The 12,957-nt window shown below is 46.7% G+C and overlaps 1 protein-coding gene across 1 annotated transcript in view; it reads right to left on the reverse strand.

The window, feature by feature from the left end:
• Positions 1-1,910: 1,910 nt before the first annotated feature.
• Positions 1,911-12,957, reverse strand: part of CTNNA3 (catenin alpha 3) — a 417,013-nt gene continuing 405,966 nt past the window's right edge. The window contains exon 18 of the mRNA XM_005428499.2: positions 1,911-3,871. Coding sequence (XP_005428556.2) covers positions 3,584-3,871 — 288 coding nt within the window. The 3' untranslated portion in view covers positions 1,911-3,583. The remainder of the gene's footprint in view (positions 3,872-12,957) is intronic.

The following is a 12,957-nucleotide window of genomic DNA, read 5'->3' on the forward strand; positions in this document are numbered from 1 at the left end:
TCAGTTCCTCAGCTTCCAGTTCCTTGGACCACAGCAACACATTCCTCCTGTTGATGAGAGACATCAGGGCTTAAAAGTATTTTCATGGTTTGTTTGCCATTTCTGCTTTGGATGTAGTTTTTCTTTATGCCAAGAAAGTTTCCAGTGAGTTGTGGTTTATTATTTGAAAGGTGGCATTTTTCAGTGCAACAACACCACTTCCAGTGCACAACACCAAATCCATGGCTTTGTAATTAACACTGCCAGTGCATTTCTTCCCTTTAAGTTGTTGTGCAAAAACCAAGCCCACTGATGACCTTGGGGAGAGAGAGAGTGATCTGCTTGATCTTTAATTATTATTTAATTACTCATAAGCAATTGCCTCTACTGGACAATATCAGATGAGTGTTTTTGTTCTGTTGTCTCTCTTCCAGCCCCCAGGGGCTTTAGGGGGTTCATGGCCTGTTGAAGCTGGCAGAGCTCCCCCAGTGTTCCAGGCCCGTGGGATGCACAGGTTCTGGGGGGAGGACAGGGCTGGGGGGGTCCCCGGGTGTCTGGGAGCTGCGGGCAGGGAGGGGGAGGTGGGTGCTGCTTTCCAGCCGTGGGGATCCAGGACCAGGCACCACCCCTGGCTGCAGCCACTGCTGAGGCACAGGGGCTTATTTATCTCATCTCCTGAGCCTAACATGCTGGCAAGTCCCCAGAGTTCAACTGGGAGCAACACACAAGGGATGAGTAATATCTGGAAACAGAAATAGGCTTTACATAGAATTTTATTATCTACTGCTGATAGGGACTTATGTTTGTGGGTTTTTTTCAAGAAGAAAAGTTTTAAAGGCCCATGAAAGAACTTTCTGTATCAACATACTTTTCTCAAATGCTCCAGCTGCAGGCTCACAGAGAATAAAGGACACAAGCCTTTCAAAAATCACTGCAGGACCTTTAAAACACCATGCCTGGCCTGATGTCAAGCTGCTTAGTTGTGTTCTTTAGTAGAGATGCAGCTACAGAGTTTCCCTAGTGGTACCCAGGCTATGTTGGGAGAAAAAGCACATTGGCTGTTTATTAAAAAAAATAAAAATTCAACAGCTTTGGGATTCGTGGAAATGATGCAGACCTGTCCTCTCAAACTAATGGGCTTCAGCAATGGGACTCCCACTTTCTCGTGCTCTAGTGAAAATTTTTAATATAAAATTGCCTCCAGTCATCCGTCACACTGTGCTCCATGATGTGGTAATGGGGAGAGGCCAAGGCAGGCTAATGAAATAATCTGAGCTGCTGAGGTGAGAGAGCTGCAGCTCTGCCAGCCTGAGAGCAGCTGAGGGCACAGTGTGAGGGGAGAAGTTATGCTCTGAAAGCCAGGCTAGCAGGGAATGAGGAGATGGCAGGAAGAATGAGGAGCTGCTTGGAATAACACTGAGCAGTTCATCCTCCTTCAGCCCCTCGTGGCAGGGAAGGGTGGTTCCCTGCTTCCCAGACTGGCTGAAGGGTGATCAGCTGGGCTTTTTACAGCTCCAGGACTTCTCACCCTTTGCCTCCTTAGCCAGGAATAAACTTTTTCCCTTGGGATTGAATTTAACCCAAGATAAATTTAGTCTAAATTTGATCATTGCTCTTTGGCTCTTCTCAACTGCCTGCAGTGGGTTTTAAATTTCTTGCTCATTTAGAGGGTGGTTTCTGTGTAATAAATTGCTGTGTTGAGATCAAACTGGCTACTGAGCATGGCCAGGGAAGGAGCACAGACTGGCAGTGCAGGAAGGAGCATGAAATGAAGCAGTAAAATGTGCTTTAGTGATACTGGTGCTGGAAAACCTCTCCTGTAGAGCAGCTAATGGAGCACACACAGTGTGCTGGAAGGAAGGCTTCTGTGAGCACACCTGGCAGGCCTTGAACTTCAGACACTGAAAAAATCCCACGACACTGACAGCAGCTTCTCGGCGTGTACATGCTTTTTTATTAACAGTGTGGTACCAAGGCATTAGTTACAAACATTTGACATCAAGGTGACCAGGATCAAGGTGTAACCTGGAGACAGGAGGGTTTCAGGACAGTCACAGCCCCAGAGCAGCCCCCAAGGCTGTGTCAGCTTACCTGCTGCCTCTGGAGCCCTGGGAGGAGCAGCAAAGCCAGGAGACATTACTGACATCTTGCTGCAAACATGCTGGAGGGAACTGCAGTTGGGAAAAGGTGATTTTCTTCCAAACTTCTCCTTTTGTTCCATTTAACTGATTGCAAGGTTAGGGAAGGTGGAAGAATGATCGTTAGAATGTTTTAATTCATGAGCACTATAGTTTCACAGGGGTTTATAACCAACAGCATAGAAATTACCCTGCCCCAGCGTGCTGAGCTTACAAACACGGCAGCCCCAAGAGGAAAGGCACAGTTCAGGGTTACTCCTGCTGCCCACACTGGGCTAGGTCAGGCACTGCTGGGCAAGCATGGTAATAAATGACGTGGAGCAGCGGCCCAGCATGTGGAGCCATCCCATAATGGCAGTCAGTGACACAGGAAGCTCTGGCTTTTGAGGGAGCCCTTTCACCTTGGCAAATGTAGAAGGCCATGCTGAAGGATCTATGGAATGGCCAAGCAAAGACATCTTGAGTAACAAATGTAGTCTGGGAAGAATTCATGACATGGCAAAAAGGCAAGTTAGAGCCTTCTAAAAAAGTAGTCCAAGTGGATTTCAGATTCAAAAGTATTTAGAAAAAAACTAGTTTTTCTTAAGTACATTGCAGAGGTCTGGACTAGCAGGATTTACCTTCATGACCCACTCTGAGTGCAGCCATTCAGCACTCACCAGCAGAGTCCTGCGATTAGGAAGTCTGTCAGAAGTAACTTTATTCCCTACAGTTGCTTTGGAAAAGTCATCCCATTCCTAAGATTCAAGATATGTGTATTTCACACACTCAGAATAATGATTTATTTCAAAGTTCTTCTTTTGTGCAGCAATAGGAAAGTTTTTTTACTGTTAATGTCTGATTTATCTGAACTGCCAAATACAACAGCCAGCAGATTTACTGGGGCTCCCAGAAGAGAGCAGGGAGCAGAACACAGATTCCTGTTTCCAAAGGCCTTCTAAAGAGCTGTCACCCCTGCTGGCCTGCAGTCAGTGCTTTCTTTACTACACTGTTACATCCACGTTGTTCCAACACTTTGTGTTGTTCAAGCTTACGTTTCCAAGGCACGGTCTTGGCCAAGGACAAGTCTTTGGATGCTGCAGCCTGCACCCAGGTTTGGGCAGGTGTGAGCTGGTCACAGGTGCCCCTCAGGACCTGGCCCAGCAGTCAGAAATGCCTGTGTCACACACAGACCCACTGCACTGGGGCCACCCTCAGCCCTGCTGAGGGCAGGCTGCCTTTGGGCCCTTGGCACATCGCTCCTTGCCAGCTGCAGCTGGGCAGACACCAGAGCTCCTCACTGCAGACAGTCAGTATTATTTTCAACCGTGTGCTTCTAACTAATCCAACAGCATTTTCAAATCATTTAAGCAAGTGTTATCTTACAGATTTAGAGCAAAACGTTGACATATATAATTATTAAGTAAGCAGGGGAAAAGATGAAAAATCGTGAGAAATTCAAGATAAGAAGACATAGTGGCAAAATATTAGACTACTTCTCTGCCTCTGAATTCACTCATGACTTGCACAGGATGGATTCTCTTCTTTGCAGAACCTTTTCTGACAGCAGCATAGATTTCTTCTGGCTTCTCTCTTTTAATCAGGGGCTTCTTCTCTGGAGCCTTCATTCTCCACATCACAACTGGATGGCGTGGGCCAGTAGGACTCTGAATCTTGATAATCTTTGTGGATGCAATGTAGGACATCTTCACTGTCTGCACCACAGAATTCATTAAGTTTTTGGCGGCTTGAATTAGTGAAGTGACACTGTCCAGCTGTAATAGGAAACAGAAACACCAGCCTAGAAGTCAGTGTGCTTTTAACCACAGCAGGCACAGGAATAAACACCAGTTAAAAAGTAAGACTACCAGAGACTAAACCATAATTCCCACATTTTCCTGTTGTGTGTTTGATCACTGTGCCCATGCTCTGCTGCTCAGATTTATTGTGATGTATGGAAATTCATGCTGGTGGAACAGATAAATGCTTTGGAAGATAATGCTAATTGGTTTTTTTCTGTAACAGGAATTCATTATGCTTGTCTGCAGGGTCCTATTGCAATTACTACTGATGAGTAATGAAACCAACTTGAAGAAGAGCTGTGAAAATGCGACCACTTGCTTCCTTTGTTTCAGCACTAGGTAAGGCCTCCAGCTGCTCCTGTCCCATTCCAGGCTCCCACAGGTGCTCAGGAGCAGTGCTGGGACACTCTGAAGTGTCTGCCCCTGGCTCTGCCAGGGCTGTGGGGTATTAAAAGTGGGAACAGAAATCCCAGTGACTGTGTGGCCTCCCCAGCTGCTTGGGGAGTGCCAGCCAAGGGCAGAGTGCAGAACAACAGAGCCCATCACCTTCCCCAGCATCCAGCACAGCCACACCAGTGCCACAGCAGGGATCTCTTCTGTCACTGCTCATGGACAGCAAACAGAGCACTGAGGAAGCTCTCCATGGCTGGGATGGAGAAATGGTAGGATTACTCTTCCAAACAGGAGAGCCTTCACACTTCACCTTTAAACATCCCTTTGCTGAAACATCTGTGTAAAAGCACTGGAGCCAGTTCTCTGAAGGGCCCTCTGTGGGTTTAGTGGCAGAGTGATCCTGTCCTTTGCCATCCAGCCCAACCCCAGAGCCTTGGGGAAGGTACAGATTTACAAATGGGGTTATTAGGAGAGGTTTGAGGACCTCTCCCTTTGCCAGATCAATTGATCAGGTGAGAGAGATGTGTTATTATCGTCTGTCTTCACTCTGATTGTGTAACACAAATACAAATAAGGCAGAAATAAAAAATTCAGCCAAGAGGCTGGATTCAGTTGCAATTTGGAAACGCCTCTGAACTGGCAGAAGAATCTTCCAGTTAATACAACACACACTGCTGCTCTCTGGAAATGCAAAAAACCAAAAATTTTTTAAAAGTTAAGATATCTGGTTGAATGCACACATATGATGGCAAACTGAAATTATCTCAATTCCCCAAGAAAAGGTGTAAAATCTACCAGATGGCCTCTGGAGTTCATTCCATGCTGCAGCACGTGAACTTTCTAGAAAGGGCTGCCAGTCTGTAGCAGCCCTGTGGCGTTGGCAGGGCACTGCTGCCATCAGAGGGCAGGTGGGTGTGTTTGGGATGTATGAGCTGAGCCCCTGAGCTGGGCTGCCCAGCCCCTCAGCAGCCTTGGCCCTGCAGCACAGCTGCTGTCACACACTTTGATGTGAACTTCAGTGCACGTGCTCACCCCCAAATTTCAAACACTTCTTTATACATCTAACACATGTGAAACAAACCGTTTCCCAAGGCTGCAGGCTGTGGGGAGGGTTTTGCTCAGAGTTCCTGTCCCACACTGCCTTTCCCCAGGGAGGCTGCCCTGAGGTGCAGCCCTAGCTCAGGGCAGGTGGAGGGGGCCCTGGCACAGCTCACTGCTGGATGCTGTCACACAGTGTTCACTGGAGCAGGAGGAGTCACAGCTTCCTAGGAACTTCTTCCTTTCATGCTAACCTGAGGACTGGTTATACACAGACACACCTCTGCATGCACACAGACACACACATGAAATTTCAATTATCTGTTGCTATCTAGAACAGCTGACAACACCATAATTCTGACATCTTATTGAAAGCTTTGAATAACTTTTTTTTTCCCCCTACCCTGACAGTCCAGCACTGGCATAGAAACACTGCTATGAAGCTGCCGGGACAAAAAAAAAAGATGGTTTTGGTTCTCTGGCAGATGGTAATGGGCTTCAGAGGAAGCTTCTTCCCTGAAGTCTCCCAGTGACTGCAGTGTGTGCAACTGCTCCACCATTCTGAAGCTGCTGGGTGACAGAGGCATGTGAGGAGGGGTAGCAGGTTGGGCAGCAAATAAATTCTTGTTTGCATGGCAGGGAGAAAGCTTATTGAAGAAACTGGAAGCATCCAGGCAGGATGCTACAAAGCTTCAGCTGTTCTTTACTGTGACTTCAGTGTGTGTAGTGTGGAACATGGAGTGCTGAGGTGAGCAGCAGAACTTAGCTGGCCTTTCCTGTGGAAACTGAACAGTTACCTCCTCCTTCTGCCCCCTGTGGCTTCTTCCACAAATCGGCTGTGGAACAGTCTAGGGCTCCTTCACCCCACCCCTGAGATCACAAAATCTGCACTTTTATTGTTTTCTAAACTATAATCATAGGTATCTACTAAAGCAGCCAAAAGCTTCATGGGTGCGCAGTTTTGACGAGGCTGTAACCGAGCCCAGCGTGCAGCCCCGGGGCCCGCGGGGGCCCGGCCAGGGCACAGCTGCCAGCTCCAGCACTCTGAATGCTGGGCAGCCACAGCCTGACTCCAACTGCAGAGCTGCTCCAAGAGGCAGAATTCCCCTGCCCCCTGCCACGCCAGGGGAACTGAACCTCTGCCATGGCATTAAACCTCTAGGAAAGATGCCCTGAGCCCCGAAGAGCCGTGCAGGCACCTGGCCCCACGCTGTGAGAAACAGCTCTGTGTGTCCCCTGCTGCAAGGCAGTGACCTGGGGCCCACCGAGGGTGCTTGACCTGGGCTTTTGCTGCATTACCTGGGGCTGGGCTGAGTCACAACAGGCACTGAGGTGCAGGGACACTCAGTTCATGCTGCCCTTTAGGCTGTCTGCCCACAGCCTTGGCTGTGCCCTTGTGTCTACCTGTCCTTTCACTGTTCTGATGCATCTCACATTTGTCTTCTAAAGAGGAAGGCTGTGTTGGGCTGGGGTATTGACTGCACTCAGAATTTTGGAGAAGCTTTTAGATGTTCTTAGATGTGTACTACAGATGATAACAATCTGGCCATACATTTAATTTCCTTTTTTTTTGGCTTTAGAGAGCAGTTGGTTTTCTACCTCAGTGCCAGTAACACTGTACAGTTTGGTGGAAATCTGTTCTATAAAACTGATATACTAGAGAACTGTCTTCACTTGAATGCTTTTATCTCAGATATCCAGCAGGCTCTTCAAGGTCTCATATCCAGGAAAACTGAAGAAATGAAACATGGCATAAATAAAAGCCTGATAAAATATTCATTGAGTGTTTAAGTCCATTTCACTTCGAGAGAGATAGCTGCAAACTCTTCAATGCACAGCAAGTGGTACATAAAGATTCACTGGTAAAACAAACAAACCAACCAACCCCAAACTAAAACCTGTTTTATTTTTGCCTAACTTCACTTTTGCTCTTTCAGCATTTTCCATGGAGATGCAATGTCCCAGCCTTCAGATTTTACAGGTCTGTGTAAGTTAGGACAATAATTCATTAAAGGCTTTAGGAAAAACATCCCTTGACGTTTCTCTCCTCTCCTGTCCTGTGAGCAATAGTACTGTGCTGCCATTGCAAAAGGAATTCAGAATCATTCTGACCACTGTAATTTCACACTGGGATGAAACACACATGATACAGAGCAGATGACTATTTTTTTAAGAACAAAATTCCCACCCCAAATCAGGCTGGCAGCTCTCATACTGAAATCCACTCTCCCTTCTCCAGCACTTTTATTCCTCCTCTGTAGTAAATCCTGAGAGCAAGAACGCAAAATCCCCTCTGCATAAAGGAGAGTTTATGCAGAAGCTGCAAAAACTGAAGGAAAATGTTAGATGAGAAATTAATTTTGAAAGTTTTTTCCAGTTTGTTTACATGCATTGTATTTTTCTCATTTTGGTAATTTCATGTCTTGGCAGTAGTGGCAATCCAATGCTATGAAATGCTGAACAATATGGTAACTAATATGGGCAGTTATTTTTACTATTCAGAATAACAAAGAAAGTCGTGACTTAGAAACTGAAGAAACCCTTTTGCTGTCAAAGTATTTTCTGTTCAGAGCAGTAAGAAATGCCCTCTTGTCCCATGCCAGCAGTAGTTGTAAGTGGAGCAGCAGTGGAATACAAACTCTGCTGACTGCAGGGCAGGCAGACAGGCCAGGCTCCCTCCTGCTCCCATTGTGGTGTGCAGGGGCTGTCCCTCTGTCCTAAGGCAGGCACAGACACCTTGTGCCCTCAGGGACAGAGCTGTGTGGGCCTGCAGCCCTCCCAAAGTGTTCAGTGTAACCTGCAGTGCCTGCAGCCCCAGCTGGGACACCGGGACTGCTCTGCTGGGAGTGCTCTTGGAGAGCTGCAGGGAGCTGTAAGGCTGTGCTCTTTGAGAACACATGGATTGGCTGTTTACAGTATCCCAAGTTGTAGTTACAGGTCACCCACATTTAGGTTTTCCATATAGCTGGAAGCTGAGAACTGAACACCAAATAGAGACTTTTTTCTCAGTGTCTGAAGTCTGAACTTAAAATTCTTTTGGAAACAAGGTCAGTTATTAAAAATTGATTTTAATTGAAACACAAGGTTCATTATGTAAATTCCTAGAAGCAGATTTCCTTTGGTACACTATACTGAAAGCCTAAGACTGAATTTGTATTTCTTTGACAGCTACATCTGAAAGTTACATAAGTTCTACATTTTTGTGGAGAGCAGTGAGTGTCTGAGTAATGCTGCATTTCAGGGAAGGAGTCCTTACTATACTGTGCTTTTGATTTTAATCCTGCTTTTTTACTAGGTGTAGCTAATTGCTGTTTTGAATTATTTTATGGTTCTTTCACTAAGATTGCTACATAAAATAGTCATTTAATCCCTTAAGATTAAAAGTAGCCAAACAATTAAAAAAGAGTGAAATCTCCATTGTTGAAGGCACTGGAGTTTGTACTGGGCCTTGGCCAGGATTTGAACACCACTTACTTGCCTGCTTTTCTGAGCCTCTCTTTTTCCCCACTCAGAGTAGTGTTAATTTCCTTTAAGTGGAAAAGGAGATCTTGGTCTGTCTGTGGCACCAGGAGAGAGGAAAGCCAGGTGTCCAAGAAAAGCACAGCAAAGCTGGAACTGGAAGCACTCGGTTACCTGCCATGTGTGCTCATGCAGCTGAGAGATGACACACAGAACCTGTCACAGATTCAACCCCAGTACAGTTTAGATGGGAAATGAGCCAAAGGGAGCCTTGCCATTGTGATTTTTTCTCTGGGAGCTGTTCCCTCAGTGTTTTGCTCACCTCTGCTTCACCATGCTCTCACTCTGGGATACTGGAGAGGTTTTGTCCCCATGGACGTGGCCTAAGGAAAACAGCTTCACTGCTTGAGTTTCTTTTCAAGGAACTGAGTTTTCCTAGAAACGTGGCTGTTCCATTGGTTATCCATGTTTGTGTGTCCATCCAGTGACTGCACTAAACACCTCAGGGGTGTCTGGGGTCTGTTCCATGTTTTACCCATTTTTCAGGTGGGGAAATTGAATCTAATGGACTGAAAACTAACCACTACCAGAGTCTGCTTCAGGCTAAGCAGGATTCAAAGGGCTGAAACTGAGTTCTACAGTTAGGCCAGGCCTATGTCCAAGTTAAATGATAAACAACTTACATTAAGGGCTGCAAAATTGTTCCTGTGCAACACCATAATGGAGCAGATGCTTAGCCAGGCAGACAGCTCAGTCTCTCCCCACTCCTGCTGCTTTCACTTCCAGGGAGGATTTTAAAGATCTATTTTAAAAACAGGCCCTTGAGAAAAAGAACAGTGGCTTAATGTAAATCCTTTCCTTACTGTTGAGGAAGAAATTGAGTGTTTGGTGCAATAATATTTTACATACACTGAGGGTAAGAACTATAGGACACATCCTGATTTTGCTAATTGCCAGAGCAATTATTACTAGGAAAAGTTAGCTGTCCTTTAGTGTACATTACCAGAAATATTTCCAACTCTTTTAAATTAGTTTTTCTCAGTAGATGCAGTTTAGAATGCAGTAGTAACTGAGCTCTCTGTAAGTGACTGACAGGAAAATCTATCCCTTGCTTTGCTTCCCAAGGCCAGGATTTCTGTATCCACACACCTGCCAGCATACACTAGGCAAAAGCTAGAAAGGTATAGTGTTACTAACTAAAAAAAAAAACCTGAGTGACACATGTTTGTCAACTCTCAGCAGAAGAAACTTGTGTCAGCTCTTGGGGGTTAATGTCAGCTTTTAGAAATTGAGCAGTTCAGTATTTTCAGAGTCAAATACTGAAGTAAGTCACTTCATGCATGGTGTGAAGCCCTACAAGTAACCTCCCCCCCCTCAAACAGGCTGAACTGAGTTCTCAACAAGCACCAAGGAGCAGCAGCAGCCAGGAGAGGCAGAGTGGCTGAGCACAGAGCAGGAGCTGTGCCCTGGTGCTTGGGGGCACGGCTGTGTCAGAGCAGCCACTGTGGGTGTGCAGCAAGGGAAAAGGGATGGGACCCCCCAGAGTCACAGCCACAGCACAGGAGTGACCCAGGTCCTGCAGCGACTCCAGGGCTGGCAGGGCAGCCCCTGCTCCAGGGTGACTCCCAGCTTGCTGCTCTTAGCCCTTTGTTCCTTCATCCAGTCCTGTCAGGGCCCCAGCAAGGCTGTTCTGCCCATCTCACTTCTCTTCCAGGGGAAAGCACAGCCAGACCCTAGAAGGAGCTGAAAAGCCCCGTTCCCATCTCGTGCCCTGCCTGAGGGGCAGCTCCTCTCCAGCAGCAGCTGAACCCCTTCCAGTGGTGAAGGTGTGGGGCTGTTTGCCAGCTGCCACAGCAGTGCACCTTGGCCAGGACAGCCTTTTCCTGGGCTGTGGATACTCAGGGATGGGGACTGTGTCAGCCAAAGGCCTGGGGGCCGACACTCTCCCTTGCATTTTTCTAACTTCTGGCTTACAGCTTTGCCTCTGTTTTCACCTGTGGTTCAGCCCTCAAAACTGGAACACATTCATTGCAGTGTCATGCTGGAAACGTGTGATTTAACAGGCCCAGGAACTTAGCAAGGGAAACAGATATTTCAGTCCAGCCTTGGAGCATGAAGTTAGACACATTAAAGCACCTCCATCTGGCACAAAAGCAGCCTGATGTCAGTGTTTAACTTAAAGTCTGGCTCTTGAGATACCAGGGGGAAGAGCTGAAGATATATGAGACATTTGCAGGAACAGCAAAGGGAAACAGCCCTTAGTGCACAGGTAAGGCTAGCCAGCCTGGGGTGGAGGGGGAAGCTTCTGTGCCAGTTAGCAAATTCTGGGATACTGGGACTCTTGTGAGTTTGCTCTTCAAGACCCTTCCTTTTTAAGGCCAAAAAACTGTCTCTCTTGCCAAGTACAATATAAAATGAAACATAAGCAGATAATGACTGTAAATAGCATAAAACAGAATTGCCTGATGAAAGTAATGGAGTGCAATATTAACATGTAAGATATGTTCATTTTCTGCCCTGTGATATAATTCTCTCAAAGCCATTGCTGGAAAAAGAGCAAACTGGCAAGGTAAGGTGCAAGCCTATTGCTGTGCAGTGCTTGTAAGTGAAGTGTCAGCTTATCTGCATAAATGAATGCAATTACTGTTGATCTGCAAATGTTACCCCATTATTTTATGCCTGAAGAGGCACCAGTTTAATTAATAGGAGGAAATGTCCATTTCCTATTTAATCACTCCTAATGAAGACTTAGTAAATCCTCACCATTTGGACTTGTGCAGCTTAGAACCTGACAATGCCAGTACTCCCAATATTGGGTAGGCCTATGGAAGACTAAATAGTGAGCAAGGAATTTTTAATGAATGAAAATAACAGAACTGCAATGAATGGAGACCAAGAAGGTGATGATCCACAGCTCTTCCTCTCTTTTTCTGTACAGGACCCCCTCTAACCTCCATAATGAGGAGCTGACTAGAACGAAAGTACCAGAGCTTGGGAATGGACAGTGAGAAAGGCAGACTACAAGCGTGTGTAGCCAGAAGTCCAAAAGCCTCTAAACAAGGAGAGCAGTGAGAAGAGCTGCCAGCTGGGAAGTTCACAAAGCATCCCAGCTGCCCAGGGCAAGTGGCCTAAATAACCTCCATGGATGCTACAGCCAGGTATGAACTGCAGGAAGAAAAGCCCCAGGGTAGGGGGGGCTGAGGCCTGCAGCAGGGCAGACACGGGCACAGGGCACACCGGTCACAAACGGCTGAAGAGGAATGAGCTGGGTTTATGGATTTCAACAGTTTTTCATATGCATAATGCTCTTTGTTGTCATTCCATGCTGGCAGCCAGCAGCACCTCCTCCAGTGCAGATCATGGAGGTGAGAACAGAGTTTGCTGCTGGCAGAGACAGAGCTGCCCTTGTGCCACGGCACTGCCACCCACTGCTCCACACTACCACCCAAGGTTAACCTGGAGCACCAGTTTAGGGCTCCTTTGGTTTAGGGATCCTTGCTCACCTCAGCATCATCCAGGACTGGTAAGACAGCGACTGTGGCTGCTCTGTTTCAAGAAGACAGTTCTTTCTTTTGCACATCTGCAAATATGTGACCCTACATCCTCTGCTTTTCATCCCTCCCTTCCTCTCTATTGCTCCTTAGGCTTCAAGAGAGGCTGGTTTGGGTAATTTTTTTAATGAACTGCTACTCTTGTGAGAAAGAATTTTCCTTCAAGGTGATTTAAACCCAAGATCCTTGTTCTAATGGTTGGAGAAGGGAGGTGTGGGGTGAATGTAAGAGCCATCTCAAAGCAGTGCTTTTATGTGTGGATTCCACCAGCTGCTACTCAAGGTGGGTTTGTCACTGTGGAAGTTGGTGCTGACCCATCTGAACATGGAAATGTGTCATTTCTCACAGGAGAGGAGCTTCCCCCTCAGCTTTTGTGCTGCCAGATGCCTGTCCCAGCTCCTGGAGGAGGTGGCAGATGAGGGAGGGACTGTGAGGAGCCAATGCCAGCCAGAGAGGGGAGGATGCCCAAGGACCAGGGAGGTCATTCCTGCACACACCTACATGGATGCAGGGGGGAGCAAACAATGGGGAAACCTGCATGATTATTTCCTAATGCTCTTTCTGGTAGATTTCTTTTCCTGTAGCAGATCTTGACTAACCAGTGGATGGATTCAGTTT

The sequence above is a fragment of the Geospiza fortis genome, unplaced genomic scaffold, assembly GCF_000277835.1.
Source record: "Geospiza fortis unplaced genomic scaffold, GeoFor_1.0 scaffold614, whole genome shotgun sequence".
NCBI lineage: Eukaryota > Metazoa > Chordata > Aves > Passeriformes > Thraupidae > Geospiza > Geospiza fortis.